The following is a 20,296-nucleotide window of genomic DNA, read 5'->3' as shown; positions in this document are numbered from 1 at the left end:
TCTCTCTCTCTCTCTCTCTCTCTCTCTCTCAATCCATGCCGACCTTGCTCTTAAAAAACCAGCCGTGGAAATTAGGACGATAGCGGTAGCGGTGTGTGTTGGACGAGTGCCTAGAGCTAGAATAGACAAATAAGCGGGGGTAAGTCAAAAGGTAAGTGAGTCAATAAATATATAATTTATTAAATGCAATGATGAAATGGTGTAACAATAGGGGGTGGGCGAACGGCGATCGTAGGATCGCCATAAGGGCGGACAAGAGGTAATACGCTGCCCCGCCCAACACCCCCGGATCGGAAATATAGATAAAATATTTTCGTTATTATTTACAATATTAGTCGAACGTTAGTCAATAAATAATAAACAGTGGCGTAATCCTTTATTTAATATAATTTAATAATAATGTAATATTACGTTTGCGATAATAAAAATATTACAAGAGATGGAGCCTTTACCATTATTCGTTTCCACTAAAAGTAGCACGAACTTGTTTAAATTTTAATTGCAGCCATCGTTCCAAAATTCACGCGATCAGATGGATTCCCTTGGAACCGGATTGACCACGTGTCGACAATCGATCATCGTTCATGTTGCGTCTTGCCCGATGACAAGGAAATATGTATGTATATATATATGCGTGTATATGTATATATATACATATATACATATATAGTATCCAAGAAAATCAGCTTCGTGAATTTTCGAACGTGAATTCAAACGTCGGCTGGATGTAGATGTCGAAACAGCTGTCGAAACCATCAACCTTCCTTCGGGATAGTTGCTCTTCGCGAAATCGAATGGGATATAACAAATAATTAATCGGCGTTACGCTTCCTCGATATCGTGTAGAAAAACCGCATGGACGGCAAGGGCCGTCGGGACGCCACGCCGTCGGATTATCACAACGAAAGTACGCGACATGCTTGGACGTTATTATCGAGTAAAATACAGAGGATTGATCACCTCGATAAGACTAGAAATATGTTTATGTAACGCACGGGCCAGGCAGGCAGCAAGCAGGTACAAAGTGACCGTCTTAATCAAGGAACAGTGAGTAGAACATGAGCTAGGCACCGATATCCGATCGTTTCGACCTTTTCGACATCGTGATACAAACGTTCTACAGGATGACCCGTGATACACCAACATGACATCAAGATCGAAGCTCGTCGTATCTCGTCGTAAAAAACGCGTGGACATGCAAAATTCTTTTTTTTTTTTCTCTCTTTTTTCTCCTTTTTTTCTCTTATGAATCAATCAATCTCGCAATGCTTCTCCACATGCTTTCTTTTCTTTTTTTTTTTTTTTTCTTTTTTTTCTTTTTTTCGACCGATAGATGAAGAAACACGTATATGATGTCGATAGTATTTTCAGCTCGTTTGAAAAAAAAAAAAAAATGTATTTCTGTATGTATTTCTTCGAGGACAGACAACGAATTCTTATGCAATTTGAAATGCCAATTTTCGTGTGAAAAGTCGTGCTGGTTTATAACGAGGCATCTTACACGCGTATATATATCTCGTGCGATTTTCTGGAGACTGGACAATTGGAAATATTCGAATCTATAGCGCGAATCAATCATTCCCAATTAGAAGAGAAGTTTTCTTTTAATAGTCTTCTATACCTACTGATTCGTCTCTGCATCTAGAAAGTTTAGTTTGAAAAGTGGCATGACATATTTTCTCATTTGTATCGAGTTTAATTAAGTAGTAATAAAGTTATAATTAATTATTTATAATTAATTAAAGTGGCAGCAGTTAGGCCATGCGGCTCCTATCATCTAGTCGTCTTTGACTCTTGGCTTTCTTACGTAGATTTAAAAATTTGTTTACTTATTAAACTTTTATATTTTGAGAATAATTTTTATTAAGTGACTTTTAAAGTTTATGTATCCTCGAAGCGCCTACCCTAGCGATGTCTTTTAATTAATATTATTTTTTAGCATTTTCTCATTTTTTTATTTTTAATCCCGCCATGTTCTCCATACACCTCGATAATCTTGATGTACGTGGTAATTTAATGCGATTCTAAGAATAATAAACGGGGAACTTCTGAAATATTTTATCCGCGGCGTCGCCTTTTCCATCATGGGAACTTTCCTTAATCACGACCGAAAAATACTGTGTGCAAATATTTTATCAAACTTTTTTCTTTGATTATTACGTTTTAATATTTCTTTTTTTTTTTCTTTTTTTTTTTTTTTGTTCTCGAATATCGGAAAAGCGACGTAACCGCTGCATTCGAAGATCGGGCCACTGTCTCGGAAACTCGGAAGAAAAAAAAAAAAAGAAGAAAACCCATTTTTATTCTCGGCGTGTGTACAAAGTTCTAATTTTTCTCTTCTCTTTTATTCTCGCTTCTCGAAAAAAGATATATTAACATTAATGGTAAAATTCGAAGATTGATTGCCACGCACGAAGTTGTACAAAGCCCGACAGACTAAAAATATTTCCTAAAGTGAGATTTCCTTTTCGCCATCGGCCTCGCTCCCCCTTTTTTTTTTTTCTTTTTAATCATTTTTTTTTTTTTCGTTTTCTCTTTTAGTAATGTATACTATACTCGCTAGCCCTCGTTTAATATTTTCTTAAATATGTAATAAGCAAAAATATGAATATAATAATAGTTTTGTGTATATAATAATAATTATTATTTTACTCGTCTCATTTTAAGTATCGATAGGATCGTGATTAATTAATTAATTAATTAATTAACAATGATTAAAAGAGTGTAAGAATTTGTTATTCTCTTTCTTCCTCTTCTTCCATTCGCACCCTTCCCTCTTATCGTCTCTTTTTTTTTTTTCTTTTTTTGTTTTGTTTTTCATTATCAACTAATAATTCTTTAAGCTTAATGGCATGAAAATGCTCGTTGGAATTGACTCGTGTGTACAGTTTTATCATAATTCATTTCTTTTCTCTCTTTCTCCCATTCGCGCTCCGCACAATAATTATCTCGCTACAAAAACCTCATAGTTTGTCTTAAATACCGGAGGATCAACACAGGATTCTTTAATTTTTTTTTCTTTTTTTTTTTTTTACTTTTTATCTTTAATATATATATATATATATTATTTTATATTATTATATATATATATATATATATATAGAAGATGAGGATCAATCGGTCCTTCTATCAACAGATTCTCCCGACAGATCTGACGGCGGTTAATCTCAAAACTCATCATACCGGATTTGTCTGTCTGTCTGTCTGTTTTTTTCGTCTCGGCGTCTCGTGTCCCCAGTGGACGTCGAGACGTTCGATTTTTTTTTTTTTTTTTGCGTAACTTTTTTTTTTTTTCTTTAGTATTTTCCGCGGAAATACTTTCTTGGATCACCATTAATTTATCACAATAGATTTTTGTCTTCTTAAATGAATTTGAACGCGGGTACCACGGCTGTGCCCCCGTGCGCATATATTCCGCCTCGCTACACCTTAATTTACCTCTATTTTTTTTTTCCCCACTTTTTTTTTTTATCTAAAGAACCTTTAAAAAAATCCCCTACTGGAGAGAGAAACGGTAGGTAGTTTTGTAACAATGTAGTCGACTATCTTATCCTAATATAATTCTACAAAGTTGATTATACTGTGACTTTAAGCACAGCCCGTGGATGAAGTGCCCCCCCGTTTAAATAGAGAAAGGGCTCTTGATTTTTTTATGGATTTTTTTTTTTTTTTTTTTTTAAGTTGCTTTTACTTCTTACTTTTTTGTTTAAACTCTCTCTAGTTCTCACATTTTTTTTTTTTTGTTTGTTTTATTTCTCTAGCAGCCTTCTTGCTCACACGCTCATGCTCTCGTCCATGCTCTCTCTTTCTCTCTCTCTCTCTCTCTCTCTCTCTCTCTCTCTCTCTCTCTCTCTCTCTCTCTCTCTCTCTCTCTCTCTTTCTTCCTCAGATCTCAAATACACCAGATACTTCAGCGAAAATAAAATGTCTTTCTCGTTCATCGATCTGAATCGTATTCTTCTTATTTTAAAGCAACAAAGAAATTGTATCGTGCAAAGAAGAGATCATTGCTGCCACCTAATTTCGATTATGCAGTATCGTAAATATCTTCTGAACGTTCGCGTACAATGGATATTGCACCGTATTATCAAACGGCAATCAAACATTCGCATCACGTTTGATCGTAAAGAGAAAAAAAAAAAGAAAAAAAAAGGAAAGAAGAAAGAAAGAAAGAAAGAAGGGAAAAGAAGAGAAAAGAAAAAAAGAAATGAAAAAAATGACACGAGATTCGAATCTCTTTTGATTCAAAAATTCGATTTCGCGTAAATATATATATATATATATATATATATAGTGAGAAAAAAATAAAATAAATGAGGAAAAGCGTTCGATACGACAGCTACAAATAAAAGATTCGCGTGTCGAATTTCGATCGCTTTTCATAAATATTAAATACTTAATATTAATAAAAATTAAAAAAAGCAAACAAATAGAACGTCTTTAAATTCTCGTTTAAAATAACGCGCGATATAAATATTTAATATATTCTTTTTCATCTCTCTCATTCCGAGATTAATATGGGAAAACGTAAAATAGTATACACAAGTATTTTTTATGTCTGTATGTGTGTATGTGTGTACGTATGCGTGTGAATCATACAAAAAAAAAAGAATAAGAAAAAAAATTCTTTCTTAACGACGTTTCTACAAATTTTTAACAATACTGTTCTTCCATCGTCGTTGTCTACATCGAGTCTTGTATCGTTCATAATGTAAATCATAGTTAGTAATCTTAATTAAAATAAAAAAAAAAAAAAAAAGAAATGAACATACTTAACTTAGTATTATCGCGTGAAACACTTCGACGGACAACGCGAACAAATGGACTTGAAGAAAGGCTCAAAGGCTTCAAATTCCAGATGCCAGATTTGCAAAGGATTGGAAAAAAAAGGAAAGGAAAAAAAAAAAAGTATTTATACAATGTATCAAAAATCAATGCAAATATAGTCGTTCTGAAAAAAAAGAAAAAGAGATTTCGGCAAAACAAAAAACATAACTTCTTTTTGTACCGTTAACCGTGAAAAATAATTGTCGAATAATTGGATATGCCACGAGCGGAGGGCAATTCTACGAACAATGCTACGATCATGATTCGACTGATTTTAAATGAATGATTCGAAATCAATCAATGCATTATCTATTATGCTTGAATCGCCTTGCAACACGTGTATATATATATGTATGTATATATATATATACACGAACGTGTCAGAGAGACCATGATAGACCACCTACCTCTGATACCACTTAGCGTCACGTCGACCGAGGAAAAAAAATGCAGGAAATGGATATATTAAACGGCAGCTTCAGAATAAATTGAAATGAAACGAAAAGGTAGATCGGGATGACGACATCGAATCCCTCGTCTGAATTGTGTGGGTCAAAGAGATGATGGAGAGATTTTCGTTTAAGATCGAAAGGCAGGTACGTGATCAGGGATGTAAGAGAGTAAAGCGTGTCCGTGTCGGTTGTTGATCGTCAAAGGATTTCTTGGACTTCGTGTAATATTCCTTGGAACCTTTTTTTTTTTTTTTTTTTTTTCTTTCTTTCTTTTCCGCGAACCTCGACGAAAATTCGGCCATTACGGCGACCACTTCGCCCGTTAAAATTGGCGGCCACGTTAAAATTGGTTGGCTAGGCTCTATTACTTTGTGTCCGACGTATCATCACCATTTTGTGTGCCGTTCGATCGACAGTCGATTAAGTGACCTCTGGGTTGGCGGCTACTAGGCTGGCCCCTGGGCTAGATGAGGGCGAGCTTTGGGGGACAGCAACCGCCCGTAAAATGCCCGCTGGCGGCCTCCCGTTCCCGTTTGCGGCGGCCCTGGCGTTCTGCAGCCTAATTCGAGAAATGCATTCGTTCATGTAGATCGAATTAACCTCGTTAAACTATTGCGAATGTGCATACATGACACTGAATGATCAAGCACTCTGAGGAACACGTCAACTACGAAACAAACGAGCGCATCTAACTCGGTGAAACTGCAATTAACACTTTGCTCGATTGTATTGAAGTACTTTGCGTCACTATCGCGCAAATTAACGCAAAATTGTGTCCGTATTCTTCTCGAATACAAATGTAATTGTATTAATTATTAAATCGTTTCACGTTTCGTTCGAAAGTACTTCAATTTTTTCTTTTTTTGTTTTTTTTTATTTTTTTTATTTTTTTTATTTTTTTTTTTTTTTAATTGAACTACTCTACTACTAGGGTGAGCAAAGTGATAATTGAAGATAATATCTTCTCGTCTCTATGAGAAGCTCCGTAAATGATGGACCGTTGCATGGACTGGTTACTTCCGTTAAAAAACACGATTAAGACATATAAAACAGAAAACACAAAGCACCGGTTACATTCCGTATATAATAAACACAGAAGCTAATCAATATAATTCGTATCGTCGGAAACAATAGATTATTCGTTATTCGGAGGGGAGTCGTGAAACAGGGTGCACTGATCGTCCTGGTGAAAGCAAAAGAGCGAGTATCCTTTTAAAGAGATACAGGAGCGATAAACGAGCAGTGTTTGCCGCGCGACAATCGCCCTACTTGTTTTCGTTACTTACCGGTCGTGAATCGTCCCACGACAAGCTGCATTAGTACACACAGAAGAGGGAGACTTTAGAACTTTAGATGTCTTTCGTACGATAAGCCTTTCGTGTGCTAACAAGAAGTCTACATAACTAATAATGCGTGCACATCGTTGCAACAGGAAATGCAATTATGTGCACCGACTGATACTAACTTGATTTTCGATTGCCGCATAAACTGTTGGATCTTCCTTGCAGCTTGATGAGCAGCCTGCTGATGAACCGCTTGCTGCCTCGAGCTGGCCGAGCCAGGACGCGAGCGATAATTCCTGTAGTTACTTTGTATCACCAGAGCAGCTTTCGTAGCTTGTCTGCGAAATGGTAGAGAGAGAAAAAAAAAAAAACAAAAAAAAGAAAAATAGACCATCGTGAAATAAGAAGTTGCAAAGACACGCTCTGGGGATGCGCTATGTATATATATATATATATATTATATGGAAAAGAAGCAGGGGAGGGTAAGCTTTCATCTCAAACAAAAGTCGTATTAATTTAATGCCAGGTTAATTTTGTATTCGGAACACCGCGGCGGAGGTAAGGAACTTGCTCAAGTTTTCGAATTATTTACGATGCCAATTAAAAGTTCACCCCCCTCGGTATACCCCCCGAGAGATAGATAGAACGAACTTTGGTGAAATCCGTCCGATTTAACTGGATCGTTAAATTGCCCCCCACGATGCTACCGTCTTCGTGTCCTCCCTCTTTATTAATTGCCGCTTATTAAAACTAACGGTTCCAAAGTTCGCGAAATAACAACTCGAACGATTCGTGGCGACGAAGATCTCGAGTACGCTTGTTATATTATTATTATTATTATTATTTTCAATCTGAAACGTCCCACGCTAAAACGTGACGAAACATAAATCCGGTCTGGTTGGTCCAGATAAATCGAGAAGATAAAACGAAGAGCAAATAATACACGGCCGCGGCGTGTTAAGCTAAAAACAGATTACCTAAAATAAGCGTACTGTTTATGTCGACGATAATATTGTTGGATGAGTACAGCAGCGTGTCTCTCCGCTTCCTCCTGCCTCTGTCGCCCCTTGTAATTTCTGTAGGCTTTCTGGATCATTCTAGCGGCGTGATAAAGCTCTCTTTGCTCCCGATCGGACAGAGTTAGCCTGCTCAGATCCGCTTCGTTCCCATCACCGTTTCCGTTACCACCACCTGTCACAGTCCCGCAAATCCCAGAGCCGATCACGTTACCGAACTTTCGATCTCCACCGGTCGAATAGTACTGGCCGTTATGGCCGTTATTGCCGTCAAGCTGCAACTGCAGCTGCAAGAATTCGCAGAAGTCGGCCGTCGTAGGCGGTGGAGATGGCGAGTCCGGTGTGAGGCAGCTGCTAGACGGACTCGAGGGGCTAGCATCTGCGTCAGCATCCGAGACTGATGCCGCTCCTCCACTGCACTCGCGATACGAGTCGAACAATTCTCCAGAATCGAGCGGCTAGAAGAATTATCATCACAACAACGACATGAATTTATCTCATCAACGAAATGAAATACGAATATGAATACGAAAACTATGGTAAAAACATTTTATTTGATTGTAATTTTAAAGAGACGATATGATAACGCTTACCATTTGTTCCATCAAAGCATCCTCCAGAGATGACAAGGGCGGTGCCGGGGGAGGTGGCGAGGAAGAAGACGGAGAATCACCTTCCGCTCTCTTGATCCTTTCCGGTAGCGCTGCTATAATTTGCTCAGCCAATGTCAGCACCCTCGCGTCTTCTTCCCCTATAAAAAGGAATCACCACCCTAGCCAAACTCGAAAAACGTGTTACAGGACCGCCGAAATCACATTGATCACAACATCGAGGTTTTTTTTTGTTTGCTCTTTTTTTTTTTTTTTTTTTTTTTTTTTTTTTTTTTTTTTTTTTTAAGCCGTGAACGTATTTTATACGATGAACCAAATCAGATGTTAATAAGACATGTGACACCAAAAATTGCGGATTATTTCGTTTGTATGTTGCTGAGATTTTTCTACACGATACGAATCGAACGTCTTCAAACAGGTAAATCAGATGGCGAGTGTAGACATTTTTCTCAGGCTTTGTTGAATGTTCTGCTCTACGGGTCTTACGCAGCCCGTGGTATATAGTGTGTGTTTTTTGCGGATTTAGTCAGCTGTACAGATCACGTGTTCTCGTGTAAATTTGTCTCGTAGCTTCCAAATTTTATTTTATTTTATTTTATTTTATTTTATTTTATTTTATATATGTATATATATATATTTTTTTTTTGTCACGGATATCCGCTTTAAAACTTGTCGGCATAACCCAGACGAGATTGTCTCTCGAGGAATTGGTCGACAGCCGATAATAGACGGCTAAGAAAGTTTTTAGACGTTACACAGCAATCATCCAACACCAGCAGTTACGAAGGCCAAGCAACACCAATACTGCTTTAAGCTGCAAGAGTTCAGAGGAGTTAGAGGACAGTGAGCCTGGACCATGTCCGGTCGTCTCGTACGCATAGACAGAGAGACAAAAAAAAAAGAACACTGTGTGTGTACGTGTGTGTGTATGTAATGTGTGAAAAGAAGAGATAGATAGAGAGAGAGAGATAGAGAGAAAGAGAGAGAGAGAGAGAGAGAGAGAGAAAGAGAGAGAAAAAGAAAAAGAATAAGGGGACGCAGTTTTAGCTAGGAATACTACGGATCACAGCCCGCGCAGTACTTGTTTATCTAGGCCGATGAATCTATAAGTGTAGTAGTTAGAAACAGACAGAGTTACGAATATGTATATATATATATGTATTATATATGTATATATAATACATATATATATATTTACAGATAGACAGGCAGACAGACAGACAAATAGAAGGGGAAACGAGGAAGGTACGGACCTACAGTCTCCTGAGGGGTCGGAGCGCTTTCCATTCCCTGCTCGCTGAGGGCTAATGACGAGTCATCCTCTTGCAACAATTCCATGTTGTCCAGCAGCGGCGAGCCACCTGTGTTTTTCGATAAACCCCTTAATGCTACGTTTCCTGATTAATTTTACGCTCGCATGACCTTGTACTCTAAATCTTACAGGAGGAGGGGGAGGGGGAGGGGGAGGGAGGGAGGAGGAGATTTTTATATGCCGCGGGTAATCGTCAGGAAAAAGGAACTGTGATTTACTGTGTTGGACGTGAATGTATGTGCGTGTATATACGGAAGAGGGCAGTATAATAGCAAACGAGACTAACACAACGCCAGATCGAGACCGCTGTCTTGAGATGGCCTCCTAGGGCTAGGGCTGGCGGGTCGCAAGAAAAGCCTCTCGTCTTGTCTTCTCGCTTCGAGTCGATTCAATTCTTCGGCGATCGCCGTGTGACCGTTCTCCGCCGCTAACTCGGTCGCAGTTCTGTTCTGACAATCCCTCACGCGAAGCGCCATTGCGTTCCATCTGTGTGCGTGTGCAAACAGGACATCGATTTTGACAATTCGAACCAATGAGAAAATGGCGACGAATATTGGCAAAGCGAAATACGAACCTGTACAGAATTCTGGCAGTATCCGCGTGCCCTGCCGCGCAAGCCCAAGCGAGCGGCGTAAGACCTGCGCTATCTTGCCTCAGAGCATCGACCTCGGCATCTAACACGCTACTAGGATTTTCCGCTCTCCAGTGAAGGAGGGCACAAGCTAACCTGGAGTAGCCCAATCCTGCGGCCAAATGTAAGAGAGTAGGGCCGCCGGATTGTAACGGTTCCGCTCCGGCTCGCCACGGACGGACAACGGCATCCTGAGACGGATAGACGATCGAGTTCGTTCGGATCAATGAGAAATGTACGAAGAAAAGAGCATTTGAAGTTGGACGAGCTTGCTCACTTGACAATACGCCACTAATCGCTCTTCCAGATGTGCTGCGGGAGACGGCGGACCCGGTCCTTGCAAACGTGACTCAACATCCGCCAAACGGTCCAAGAGAGCTCGTTCCGGGCTTGGCTCGGTTGTTGGCGCGCGACGATACTCGAAAGCAACGCTGTCGGAAACGACGAACCCGTCACACGCCACCTGAAGAGACGCTATCCCCGGAGCATGAGCTGGACAACGACACCGCAACACTCCTGGTTGTACCAAACACGCTTCGACCGGTTCGGCGTCGAACAACACCGAATAAGATTGAGAATTACTCCCACCGGTCCAAGGGCCAGCTACCAATACCTGAAAACGGAGAATTAAATTCCATCGCTTAAATTCTCCTATTAATTCGCGATTTCAAACTTCGACCAACGTCGCGCTACTATCATCCCCTCCTATCAATTATCATCCAACTCACCTTTACACCACCTTCCGTATAACTCCACTCCGGACTGTACTCCGCGATATGGACGGTTGTTCCAGGATGACATCCCACATCGTTATCGGACCCTCCCCTCTCCTCGGCCTTAGTCTGCTCAGCCTCGAAATCGTGAAGCTCCGGCAAATCACCGAACACGTCGAACGCGTCCAAATTGACGAGGACGTCGTCCGACGAATCGATGAAATCCATTGGATTGATCATACTGTTGTCCGCCGGGGAAGGGGACGGGGATGGTGGTACCATGTTCGCGGATAACGTTCGCTGAATGTCCTCTTGACTCAGGTCCAAAGTCTCGGCGAAATCGGTGACCTCGGGGCCGGCGCCACCGATCGGCAACGATTGCACCGTGCTACGATCCATACTTTCCTGGGCTTCTATTTCCTGCTGGGTCTGTTGCTCTCTGTCCACGCTCGTCTGCTGTACGATTTGTTGCTCCGGAACCTGTTGCATTTCCACTTGTTGGCTTTGTTGTTGTTGCTGCTGTTGTTGTTGCTGCTGCTGCTGCTGTTGCTGCTGTTGTTGCTGTTGCTGTTGCTGCTGCTGTTGTTGTTGCTGCTGCTGCTGCTGCTGTTGTTGATGGTGATACGGTTGGCTGTTCAGTATCAGAAGACCGCCACCACCTTGAATCTGTTGCAAACTTAAAACTAAAGGAGCCGGTTGTTGGCTTTGAGTCGTGTGGGAATGTCTTGAGTATACGCGAGGAGCCGGTGAGGCTGATGTCGACGATTGCTGACCTCCGGTAGTCGAAGAAACCTGATCAAGAAACCGAGAGACGAGGATCAAATGTAAAACGAGTATTATTATATCTTGGCAAAGATCAAAGATCCGATCAATAAATAAATAACGTACCTGATTGTCCGGCGTTAATCTCCTAGGTGCAAGCTGAGTGCTGGTGGTAGAGGAAGTGGAAGATGCTCTCTGTCTGTCCAACAGTTGAGAAACTATCATGTCGACGGGATGATTCGAGTGTTGAGTAAGGTGAGGATTGTTCGGATCGTCGTCTCCACCGAGGAACATAGGTCTAAGCTGAGAAGCCAGCTCGTCACGCGTCCACTCCTTCTTGTCTGGCGGCAGTGCGAGACACGGTGGCAGCGCCGCTAGCTTTGCATCACCGTCCGGGTAAGGAACGTTTAAGTAGTGAACGAGGACGACGTCTGGATTCTGTAGTAGCCAATAACATCGCCGATGAAACGTCGGAAGGATCGCCGAGTGCACGTAACAGCCGTAGATGCACTCGACTCCCTGCACCTGTACAATTCGACCGAAAAAAACGATCTGTAAATATTCCTCGCCCTTCCTCTTCTTTCATTTCCCATTAAAATGAAAAACCACCTTCAGTTTCATGTGATCCTCTCGTGTAGTTTTACCATCTTTCCGTTTCTTCCAGCAATAACCGTCCCGCCGGTAACGGACTTTCTTTCTCGAGTACAGTAACATCGAACCACTTCGAGGTCGTACCTTCACCTCCCGACTTTGCCATTCCGCGTGTCTTTGGAAACTGATCAAGATGGCAGCAATCTCCTGATAACAAGAAACCAAACCGTTCGATTTAGAGAAAAAGAAAAAAAAGGAAAAAGAATTCGCTTATTCTCTATTCTCTATTTTATCCCTAACACGATGCACACAACGATAGATTTTCTATCGTGGTATGCACTTTGAAAGTGCAACTGGAAACTTGTCGAGATGACGAAGATAAGACAAGCTCGGCAAAAGTAGGATATGCGAATTCAAGAGAACATATAGACGCTCAGCCTTGCTGACATCCGCTCCTTCCGAGCATTTTGCTTACTATTGCAAATCTTACCGATACATCTTTCAATCTTCCTTCGATTCTCATCCTCGCGAATAACCGATAAAACGAAGACGAGTTGGGAAAAATTGTCAACGCACCAGCCAGCCCGAGACACTCCTTTCCATCTACTAAACGTCGAGAACAAATCTTTTATTCCAATCAATGAAAAGGGGAAAGTTCTCGAGCCTTTTATTAAAGTTAAATCGTTTTCTACCCTGGTTACACGCTCGTACGAAAAATAATGCGCGCGTTCGTTTCTTTCATGTTTATCACTAATAATAGCAACTCGGTTATTATACCGACTCTTTATTGATTTCCCCGTACAGAGAACTGTATATAATACGAATCTTGCGAAAAACGAAAAACGCATACGATAGATATTCAAAAGTAAGAAAACGAAAAACTCGTAAAGAAATCAGTGAAAAGAGATTTCGCAGATTTAGTTAATCGCGATACATCGTTCTCGTACGTACGTACGTACGTACGTACGTAAGTTGACATGCAATCAACTGGGTGGAAAGGAAACTGTTACTACACGTGTACAAGACGGGAAGAGGGAAAGAGAAAAAAAGGGGCACGAGGATTAGAAAGAATTCGATTTTGTATAAACGTCCGAGGAACGGGCCGAGATGATTATCCGCAATTTCCTTCCGTCGACGACGACGACGGAATGGATGAAGAAAGCGGCAACCTCTCGGGGCAAGAAAAAAAAAAAAAAAGGAAAAAAAATTGAGCGGCGTAAGGTGAAATAAGTACACGTGGCGATCAGAAAATGCACGGCACGCGATCTCACGTGGTGCAATGCAAATCGAAATCGCCAAACTGCAGCTGATTCCAGTCTAACCGTGGAAACGTGGCCGGCAATAAAATTCTCCCGGTGTTGATATAATAAAGTTCAGTCGGGGAGACGCTTCGCGTGTCGCCTTCGACTCGCGATCAATCCGATTACCACTACTACTACGCAACCAGTTACTCCAGTTAAAGATCACCCCGTGAGATTCTGCAAATGTTCTCCACGTGTACATATATACATATATATATATATATATATCTCGAGGATTGGTTGGATTAACCGTGGAATAATCGAAGCTACACGACCGCAATGATCGAGGAATCTCGCGATACGTTTCGCACCGATGGTTAGCTCCTGATTGGGGTTGCTCGGTTGCCAAGCTCGACCCACAAATCGTACATTTCGAATTAGGTATGTCAAGATTGCCCTCGTGGCGCGGTTCCATCGAGAGGACACGATTCTATTCTACCGGGGAGAGGATGCGGGGAGACGACGGATCCGTGTGCTCGTTAACGTTCAAGTCGAATTACGTAATAAAATTATAGCGAGGAAAGCCGCCGTGGAAAAAGTATAATCTGGGGGGGAAAGAAGGTAGACGCGATAATTACCGGGAGAACCTTTGTCTCTCGTTAAGTTAGAAAAGGGGTAATTGGTGGGGAGAGGGGGGAGGATGGAGGGAAAGGGAGGGGGATGGGGAAGAAAAAAAAAAGAAAAGGGGGGAGAGAGAAAAAAAAAAAAAAAAAAGAGGAGCAAAGTATGGTTCAGAGTGCTTAATATCTTTTGCACTCCGTTCCCGTGGGTGGGCCTTCGAGTTTCCAAAGGTTCTCCAGTGAACGTGGCCTGGATATAAATATTCTTAACGAGGGATGGACGAGAAAGAGCGGGACGGGTAGGGAGTAACTGGAGTACCGGGTGGAGAGGGGAAAACGGAATAAGAGGGCGGCCATAGACCGACCATTAGGCCAGCCAAGCGTCGACGAAGTAGAAGAAAGGTAGATAAAGCTTGCTCTCCACTATGTTGCATTGATTTACTAGTGGTTAATTGATCACTCGCATTCCGTCGGGAATATATTTATATACGGTCATACGTAGAATAAGAAACGCGGAATTTCCCATCCCTTTTGCCTATAATTACTCACAGCCTGCTGATCAATCGCAGAAAAGGTCAAGTGGGATCAAGAGGGGGTTGGATGCATCGTATGATCGATGCCCATTTCTCATTTCACTCGTATCCGAATCTCTTTCAAATCTATTTTCGCGATTACGTAAGAGACGTGCACAAGATTACGCATCCAGCATAATTAATAATAACCCCGGTATCTTATTTTTATCGATTTATGGAATCAAAGCTTTCCCCACGAAATCTTCTTCACGCGAGGCGCCCACGTAAATTGATTTTCTATGCGTTTACCATATTTTGCAACGTGCCAGACGTGAAATGGGTCAGGCAACGTGGAGAGAATAGTTTAACTTGAAAGACGGCGTCTGACAGTGCATATCGTTATGTTGCGTGCAAGGTCGGCTACCATGCAACGCCAGTCAGATTCACAAAAATTTTTACCCGTTATACTACCTGTAATTGCGTATCTGTAATAATATTCAAACTCTCCGTTTTTTTCCTTTTCTCTCTCTCTCTCTCTCTCTCTCTCTCTCTCTCTCTCTCTCTCTCTCTTTGCCTCCTCAAACGCGTCCAAGTTCTGTTTCGTAACGAATCCACAAAAGCGAAGAAGGTCAGTCGGCGTACTCTTTGAACCGAGACCGATCTATAGATCTTTCAAGATACGATGAAAGAGCCCATAGATTCCTGTATTCGGTTTAGCGGATACGTAAACGAGACGCCTTCTGTCCCACGTGTTACCGGAAAGGATGTATTCTCCTTGATTTACGAATGCAAAAGGACCGATAAATCGACCCTCCTTCCGACACCCGAAACGAAGATGCAACGTCCTTCCAATCCTTTCTTCGTATTTTACGAATACGTATCCGAAGGAATTTTATCGCCGATTGATAATCGATAAAAGAGAAGGATAAACTGCGAAACTAGGGTACAGGCAGAAACAGAAACTTCCGTGTTCCATGCGCAGCCGGTGACATTCGTCGTCGGCAAACAGTGGAATCTAACTTGTGCAACTTGACAGACAACTTTTCGTCGCGAGTACATAAATATTTCGCAAGTTTTTCGTACGTAAAAAGCCACTTTATGAAGAGATAAACATCACTTCGGAATGGCTTGCAAGTTCGAAGTCGCTGTCAGTGGTATATGTCGGTATTTGCTCAGACAAGGGGAAGCGACAAGAGCACGCGACATAAAAACGTCAACATCGAAAACTTTCGTTCAACGATATCAAAACATGCTTGCAAGTTTTTCTTTTTTTTTTTTTAAGAAATATAAAGGAATAATTTCAATGACCGAAGACGTTAAATACAGATTCTTAAACATCTTCTAAAAAGAGAAACCAATAAATATTAAGTGAAACTTTAAGAATTAATTAATCGTTGAAGAATCGTGGTTTATAAATTTAAAAAAAAGCTTCGAGAAATGTAATTTCGATAAAATCGTACTCTTGGAAATTGGATTTTCTTGAAACCACAAAATCGTTTGATTCAAAATGCAAAAGGTTTGAAGTGAAATCCATCTGAGAAATTGCAATCGATGCGACCCACATACACTGGTTGCTTCGTCGTTGCGGGAAAAAATTAACCAATTTCGATCGACGTTTCGAATCAAAAGTGCATTGGATAGTGACAATGATCGAGGATCAATCGATAGAAATAATTTTTCTTAATTGAGACGGAATGCATTGGAAATCGGCAAACGTACGGAGTCAGAAATAAGCAAATGTTGACCGTACAATAATAATAGTCCTGTTTGCCGAAATCAATTTCGGTGTTACATCCAAATACAATTTTGCTGAAAAACGGTGCAATCGGAAATTGCATTACTGACAGTGCAAACTAACGTTTAATTGCGTCGACTGTCATTGTATGCCCAGGTAAACTGTAGCTATTCAATGCATTTATACTGCGCTGCAATCGGAAATCAATAAGCAAACAGAAACATTGTTTTCGGATCGATTTCCGCTTACAGATAGGTCGTGCGGTTTCGTATGCTCATCAATTAAATGAAACGTTATCGCAGAAATTTGACGAAGGGGACCGGTATCGACCGGTAAAAATTAAAAAAAAGTCCAATTGAATATTTCAAAATGTCACGGTTTCTTTATACGGGCCACGCCAACTAAGATAATAAAAAAAAAAATAATTCAATTTTTTCGTAATCACGTAGAAAATCGCACACGTAAATGGAACAATCGTCGACATCCCGATTTAAAGATAAAATTTACGGAGATCCACGTACTATTACGTGTCCCGGAATTTTCAAATTATTTGGCCCATGGTATGGTATTGGTTTAATAAATCAACGTGATTAAGCCTCATTACTTAAAAGTGCAAAACAAATGATATGCTTTTCCTAGATATGTGGTAAAAATTATTACTATAATTTCACTAGCTGTGAATATATTCGCCGTTGTGTCTTGTTACAAATGGGATTCGATCAGGCAACGATGGTAAAGGGAGGAAGAATCACGACAAGAGATCTTGGGAAGTTATCAAGCATCGATTCGCGATGAGAAAGGAAAACAGGAATACGAAAAAGCAACGGAGGCGTTGTTGGGAGGGAATAATCGATAAAGCAACCTGAGGCTACACACGTCCTTTTTTCCCTTCTTTTTCCCTTCCTTTTTTTTTTTTTTGTTTCTTCTTCTTCTTCTTCTTCTTTTTTTCTGGGCAATAAATTTTAGCTTCGTATAATCGAGGCTATTAAAAAAGTTAATAGGAAAAGTTTGGACGGAAGAATTCCACCACCGGGAACGAAATTGATTCGATTCGGTACAGAACAGAGAACACATCGAGCTACTTTGTGCCCGTTTGAAGTTTAGACTTGATTGCGACCTGTCTCCAATAACAACTTAGAATTTGGCAACGAGTCAATAAAAATTCAGTCCCGGCAGCACAACCGGTCTGAACAATGGACTCTTTGCTACGTCAATCGAATAAACCGAATTTCCATTCCCAAAGTTAGAGTTGACCCGTCGGTTAGTTAAACCCTGCCGAGGCATAGGCATCGCAATCAAAAGTGGACTGAAAGTTTACCGCACTCCATTTATCTAGCCGTGGAATATTTTATTCGCGGGATTTTCACGTGTTCCGTGAAAGATGGGACAATTCAAGAAGTCGGATGACGACGTGCTCGTATACGCTGTCAGGGGAGAGAAATGGCGTGGAAGGAAGAGCGGTACCGTGTCGAGGGAAGTTAAAGGGGGGAGGGAAAGAAAGCAGGCAAGAAAACAAGATCACGGCGAGGGATGCGAATCCCTAGCAAAGGATTTCGACTGCATGCACGAGCTTTTAAACTTTCTCGCGGTACAAAAAGTTGCTCCGTTAACTTCCTAAGAACTTCATCCTATGAATAGTTTCGCGAGCATGAATCCCTAATGCGCCGGCCTTTCATCCGTTCCGCGGTTTCTTCGAGATAAGTGAAAAAAAAAAAAAAAAGAAAAAAAGGAAGAAGAAGAAGAAGAAGAAGAAAATAAAGGGAAGAAAAATGAATTGACGTAATATTAATAGGAATACTCTGTCTCGAAGTTCTAAGAAGCGGATAATAGAGGCTTCATTCATATTTATGATACCGATAATTCCACGTCAAAATTACGTCAAAATTTAGACGATGGACGAAGAACGTGCATAGACGAGCGATGCAGCGCTCGAGTTGACCCGATTAGCAATGCATATTACACACAGCGATAGATAAACGAAACAAGAGGCAAGTTGAATAGTTCAACTTGGGATTCTCGACGATCGGTTAAAGGTAGTAAATTTTGAAGAAAAACAAATCAAACTTTTGAAACAGAGGGATACCGGGACGGGATTGGTCGGAGAAACTTTCCCTGGTTCGCGAGATTAATCTTAGCAACGATATAAAAAAGAGGATAATTCTGGAATAATCGATATCCCTTACTTTCTTCTTTTTTTTTTTTTTCCGACGATGTTTAAAAGATAGGTCTGTGAAAGAGGGTAGGAAAAATGAAAAACCACAAAAGGAAAGAGGGAGGGGAAAGGGGAGGGAGGAAAAAACGGATGAAAAGAGAGTTATCATCGACAAAGGATAGGAACAGGGCAAGCATAGGCTCGCAATTCGGTTCGACTCGACGGAACTGAAAACTCAACTCAACTCGGCTCGGCTGAGCTCTCTAGCTGGCTCCAGCTATTGATCGGGGGCCGACCGGGGTCAGAGTAGCAGTGGACTACATCGGTACACCTACGAGTGCAGGGTGCTCCACGTGTTGGTATGTGCACTCCTGCACACCGATGCGAGCTTGCACACGGACGGACAGCATCTATCCTCTCTAACCACCGACGCTACGTACGAGCCACCAACGGCGTTGCGACGTCGCTATTTACTTTCCAGTTGCCTACTGAAATGCCGTGTAAATGTATATCCAGTTGGTGCTGCTAGAAAACTGTATGCTCTTTTGTTGGAATTCGACCGAGACATTACTTTTTCTAACCTGCTTTCCTTTCTTTTTTTTTTTTTTTTTTTTTTCTTCTTTTTTTTCACTCGCGTACCCGTTCCCATTTGAATTTTTCTACGCTCCCATTCTACGCTCCTGTACAGTCTTTTCGTTCTCTCTCTCTCTCTCTCTCTCTCTCTCTCTCTCTCTCTCTCTCTCTAATTTTTTCTCTCGCTCTCTCTCTTCCCTTAATCGAGGAGAAGTTGAAGTAGTAGCAGACAGAACGTTTTATAGAATTTCCAGTTAAAAATAATCGCTTTCAAACTCACCTCGTTGGTGTTCCATCGGTGCCTCTGAGTTGGAAAATGTTCAGCTCGTGGCAAGGTCTCCAAATTCTCCGGAAGTTTTATCGGATCTCCATCTAAACGGGGAGGAAAGAAAAAAAGAATTCGATGAAAATCTGATCTCGACGATTGGAACGTTTTTCTTTCTTTTTTCCCTTTTTTTTTTTTTCGCGTAAAATACGAATTTTTCGAAATTCAAAGAATATTTAATAAAGTAATAGTATCAATTAATAGTATCAATTACATCATTCGTTTGGTTAACTCTTTCAATCGTTAATCTGATTATCATGCGAGTTACTAATAATTTGTGCTCGCATATATTTATTTCGACGAAAGCTTAGACGTTTGCATAACACATCATTAATCGTGTTTATATACAACGGATCGAAGCTTCTATCGATCGTAACATAACTCGTGTACGAGAGAAAGAAAACACAGTGTTAAAAGTAATGCACTTTTCATGTGCATAATATTACTTTCCCGGGAATGTAAACGCATAATTTACTGAAAAAGAAGGAAAGGAAAAAAAAAAAAAAGTAGGGCCAAGAAAACAATTTTCCTCTTTTTTCATGTTAAAGTAAAAAAAACTTAAATATAAATTCAATCCGATAATTTAACTGTCAGAATCACGTGATACATTTTTAATTATATACTATTGGTTAATAATTCTATTCGTGTAAAAAAAAAATATGGTAATATTATCACGATTCCTTGGAAACAGGAAATAATCGCGAAGAATTCGTGGCTTCCTCGTTAAAATGCTAAATGTGTAGTTTATTACTAATAAATTACGCGTATTGACATTTCAAGACATTAAGGAAACGCTTGTTCGTCGAATGAAATATTTCGGTTTGCCCACCACAAGTTTGCCCAGAACGTTATTCTATTGATACCGATAATACAACCGTATTTTCTCTGATAATTTATTGCCGATACCTTCTGCCTAGCGCGTGCATTTTTATGCAATCGT

General features: G+C 40.7%; 1 protein-coding gene across 10 annotated transcripts in view; it reads right to left on the bottom strand.

Annotated features, from left to right (window-relative positions):
• Positions 1 to 160: 160 nt before the first annotated feature.
• Positions 161 to 20,296, bottom strand: part of LOC122716145 (calmodulin-binding transcription activator 2) — a 40,039-nt gene continuing 19,903 nt past the window's right edge. For 7 of the 10 annotated variants that reach the window (XM_043938936.1, XM_043938935.1, XM_043938937.1 and 4 more), the window contains 12 exons: positions 19,312 to 19,403; positions 12,217 to 12,405; positions 11,734 to 12,132; positions 10,861 to 11,637; positions 10,410 to 10,745; positions 10,076 to 10,323; positions 9,788 to 9,987; positions 9,443 to 9,550; positions 8,172 to 8,329; positions 7,540 to 8,036; positions 6,745 to 6,900; positions 161 to 5,838 (listed from right to left, as the gene is read on the bottom strand). In XM_043938936.1, coding sequence (XP_043794871.1) covers positions 5,700 to 5,838; positions 6,745 to 6,900; positions 7,540 to 8,036; positions 8,172 to 8,329; positions 9,443 to 9,550; positions 9,788 to 9,987; positions 10,076 to 10,323; positions 10,410 to 10,745; positions 10,861 to 11,637; positions 11,734 to 12,132; positions 12,217 to 12,405; positions 19,312 to 19,403 — 3,299 coding nt within the window. In that variant the 3' untranslated portion in view covers positions 161 to 5,699. Of the gene's footprint in view, positions 5,839 to 6,565; positions 6,591 to 6,744; positions 6,901 to 7,539; positions 8,037 to 8,171; positions 8,330 to 9,442; positions 9,551 to 9,787; positions 9,988 to 10,075; positions 10,324 to 10,409; positions 10,746 to 10,860; positions 11,638 to 11,733; positions 12,133 to 12,216; positions 12,406 to 19,311; positions 19,404 to 20,296 lie in introns of all 10 variants that reach the window. The other 3 variants (XM_043938942.1, XM_043938941.1, XM_043938943.1) reach the window with 3 other exon arrangements.

Source organism: Apis laboriosa, unplaced genomic scaffold (genome assembly GCF_014066325.1).
Source record: "Apis laboriosa isolate Shangri-la unplaced genomic scaffold, ASM1406632v1 scaffold42_cov153, whole genome shotgun sequence".
Taxonomy (NCBI): Eukaryota; Metazoa; Arthropoda; class Insecta; order Hymenoptera; family Apidae; genus Apis; species Apis laboriosa.
Note: the sequence above shows the minus strand (reverse complement) of the source record. Positions and strands in the feature narration are given on the sequence as shown.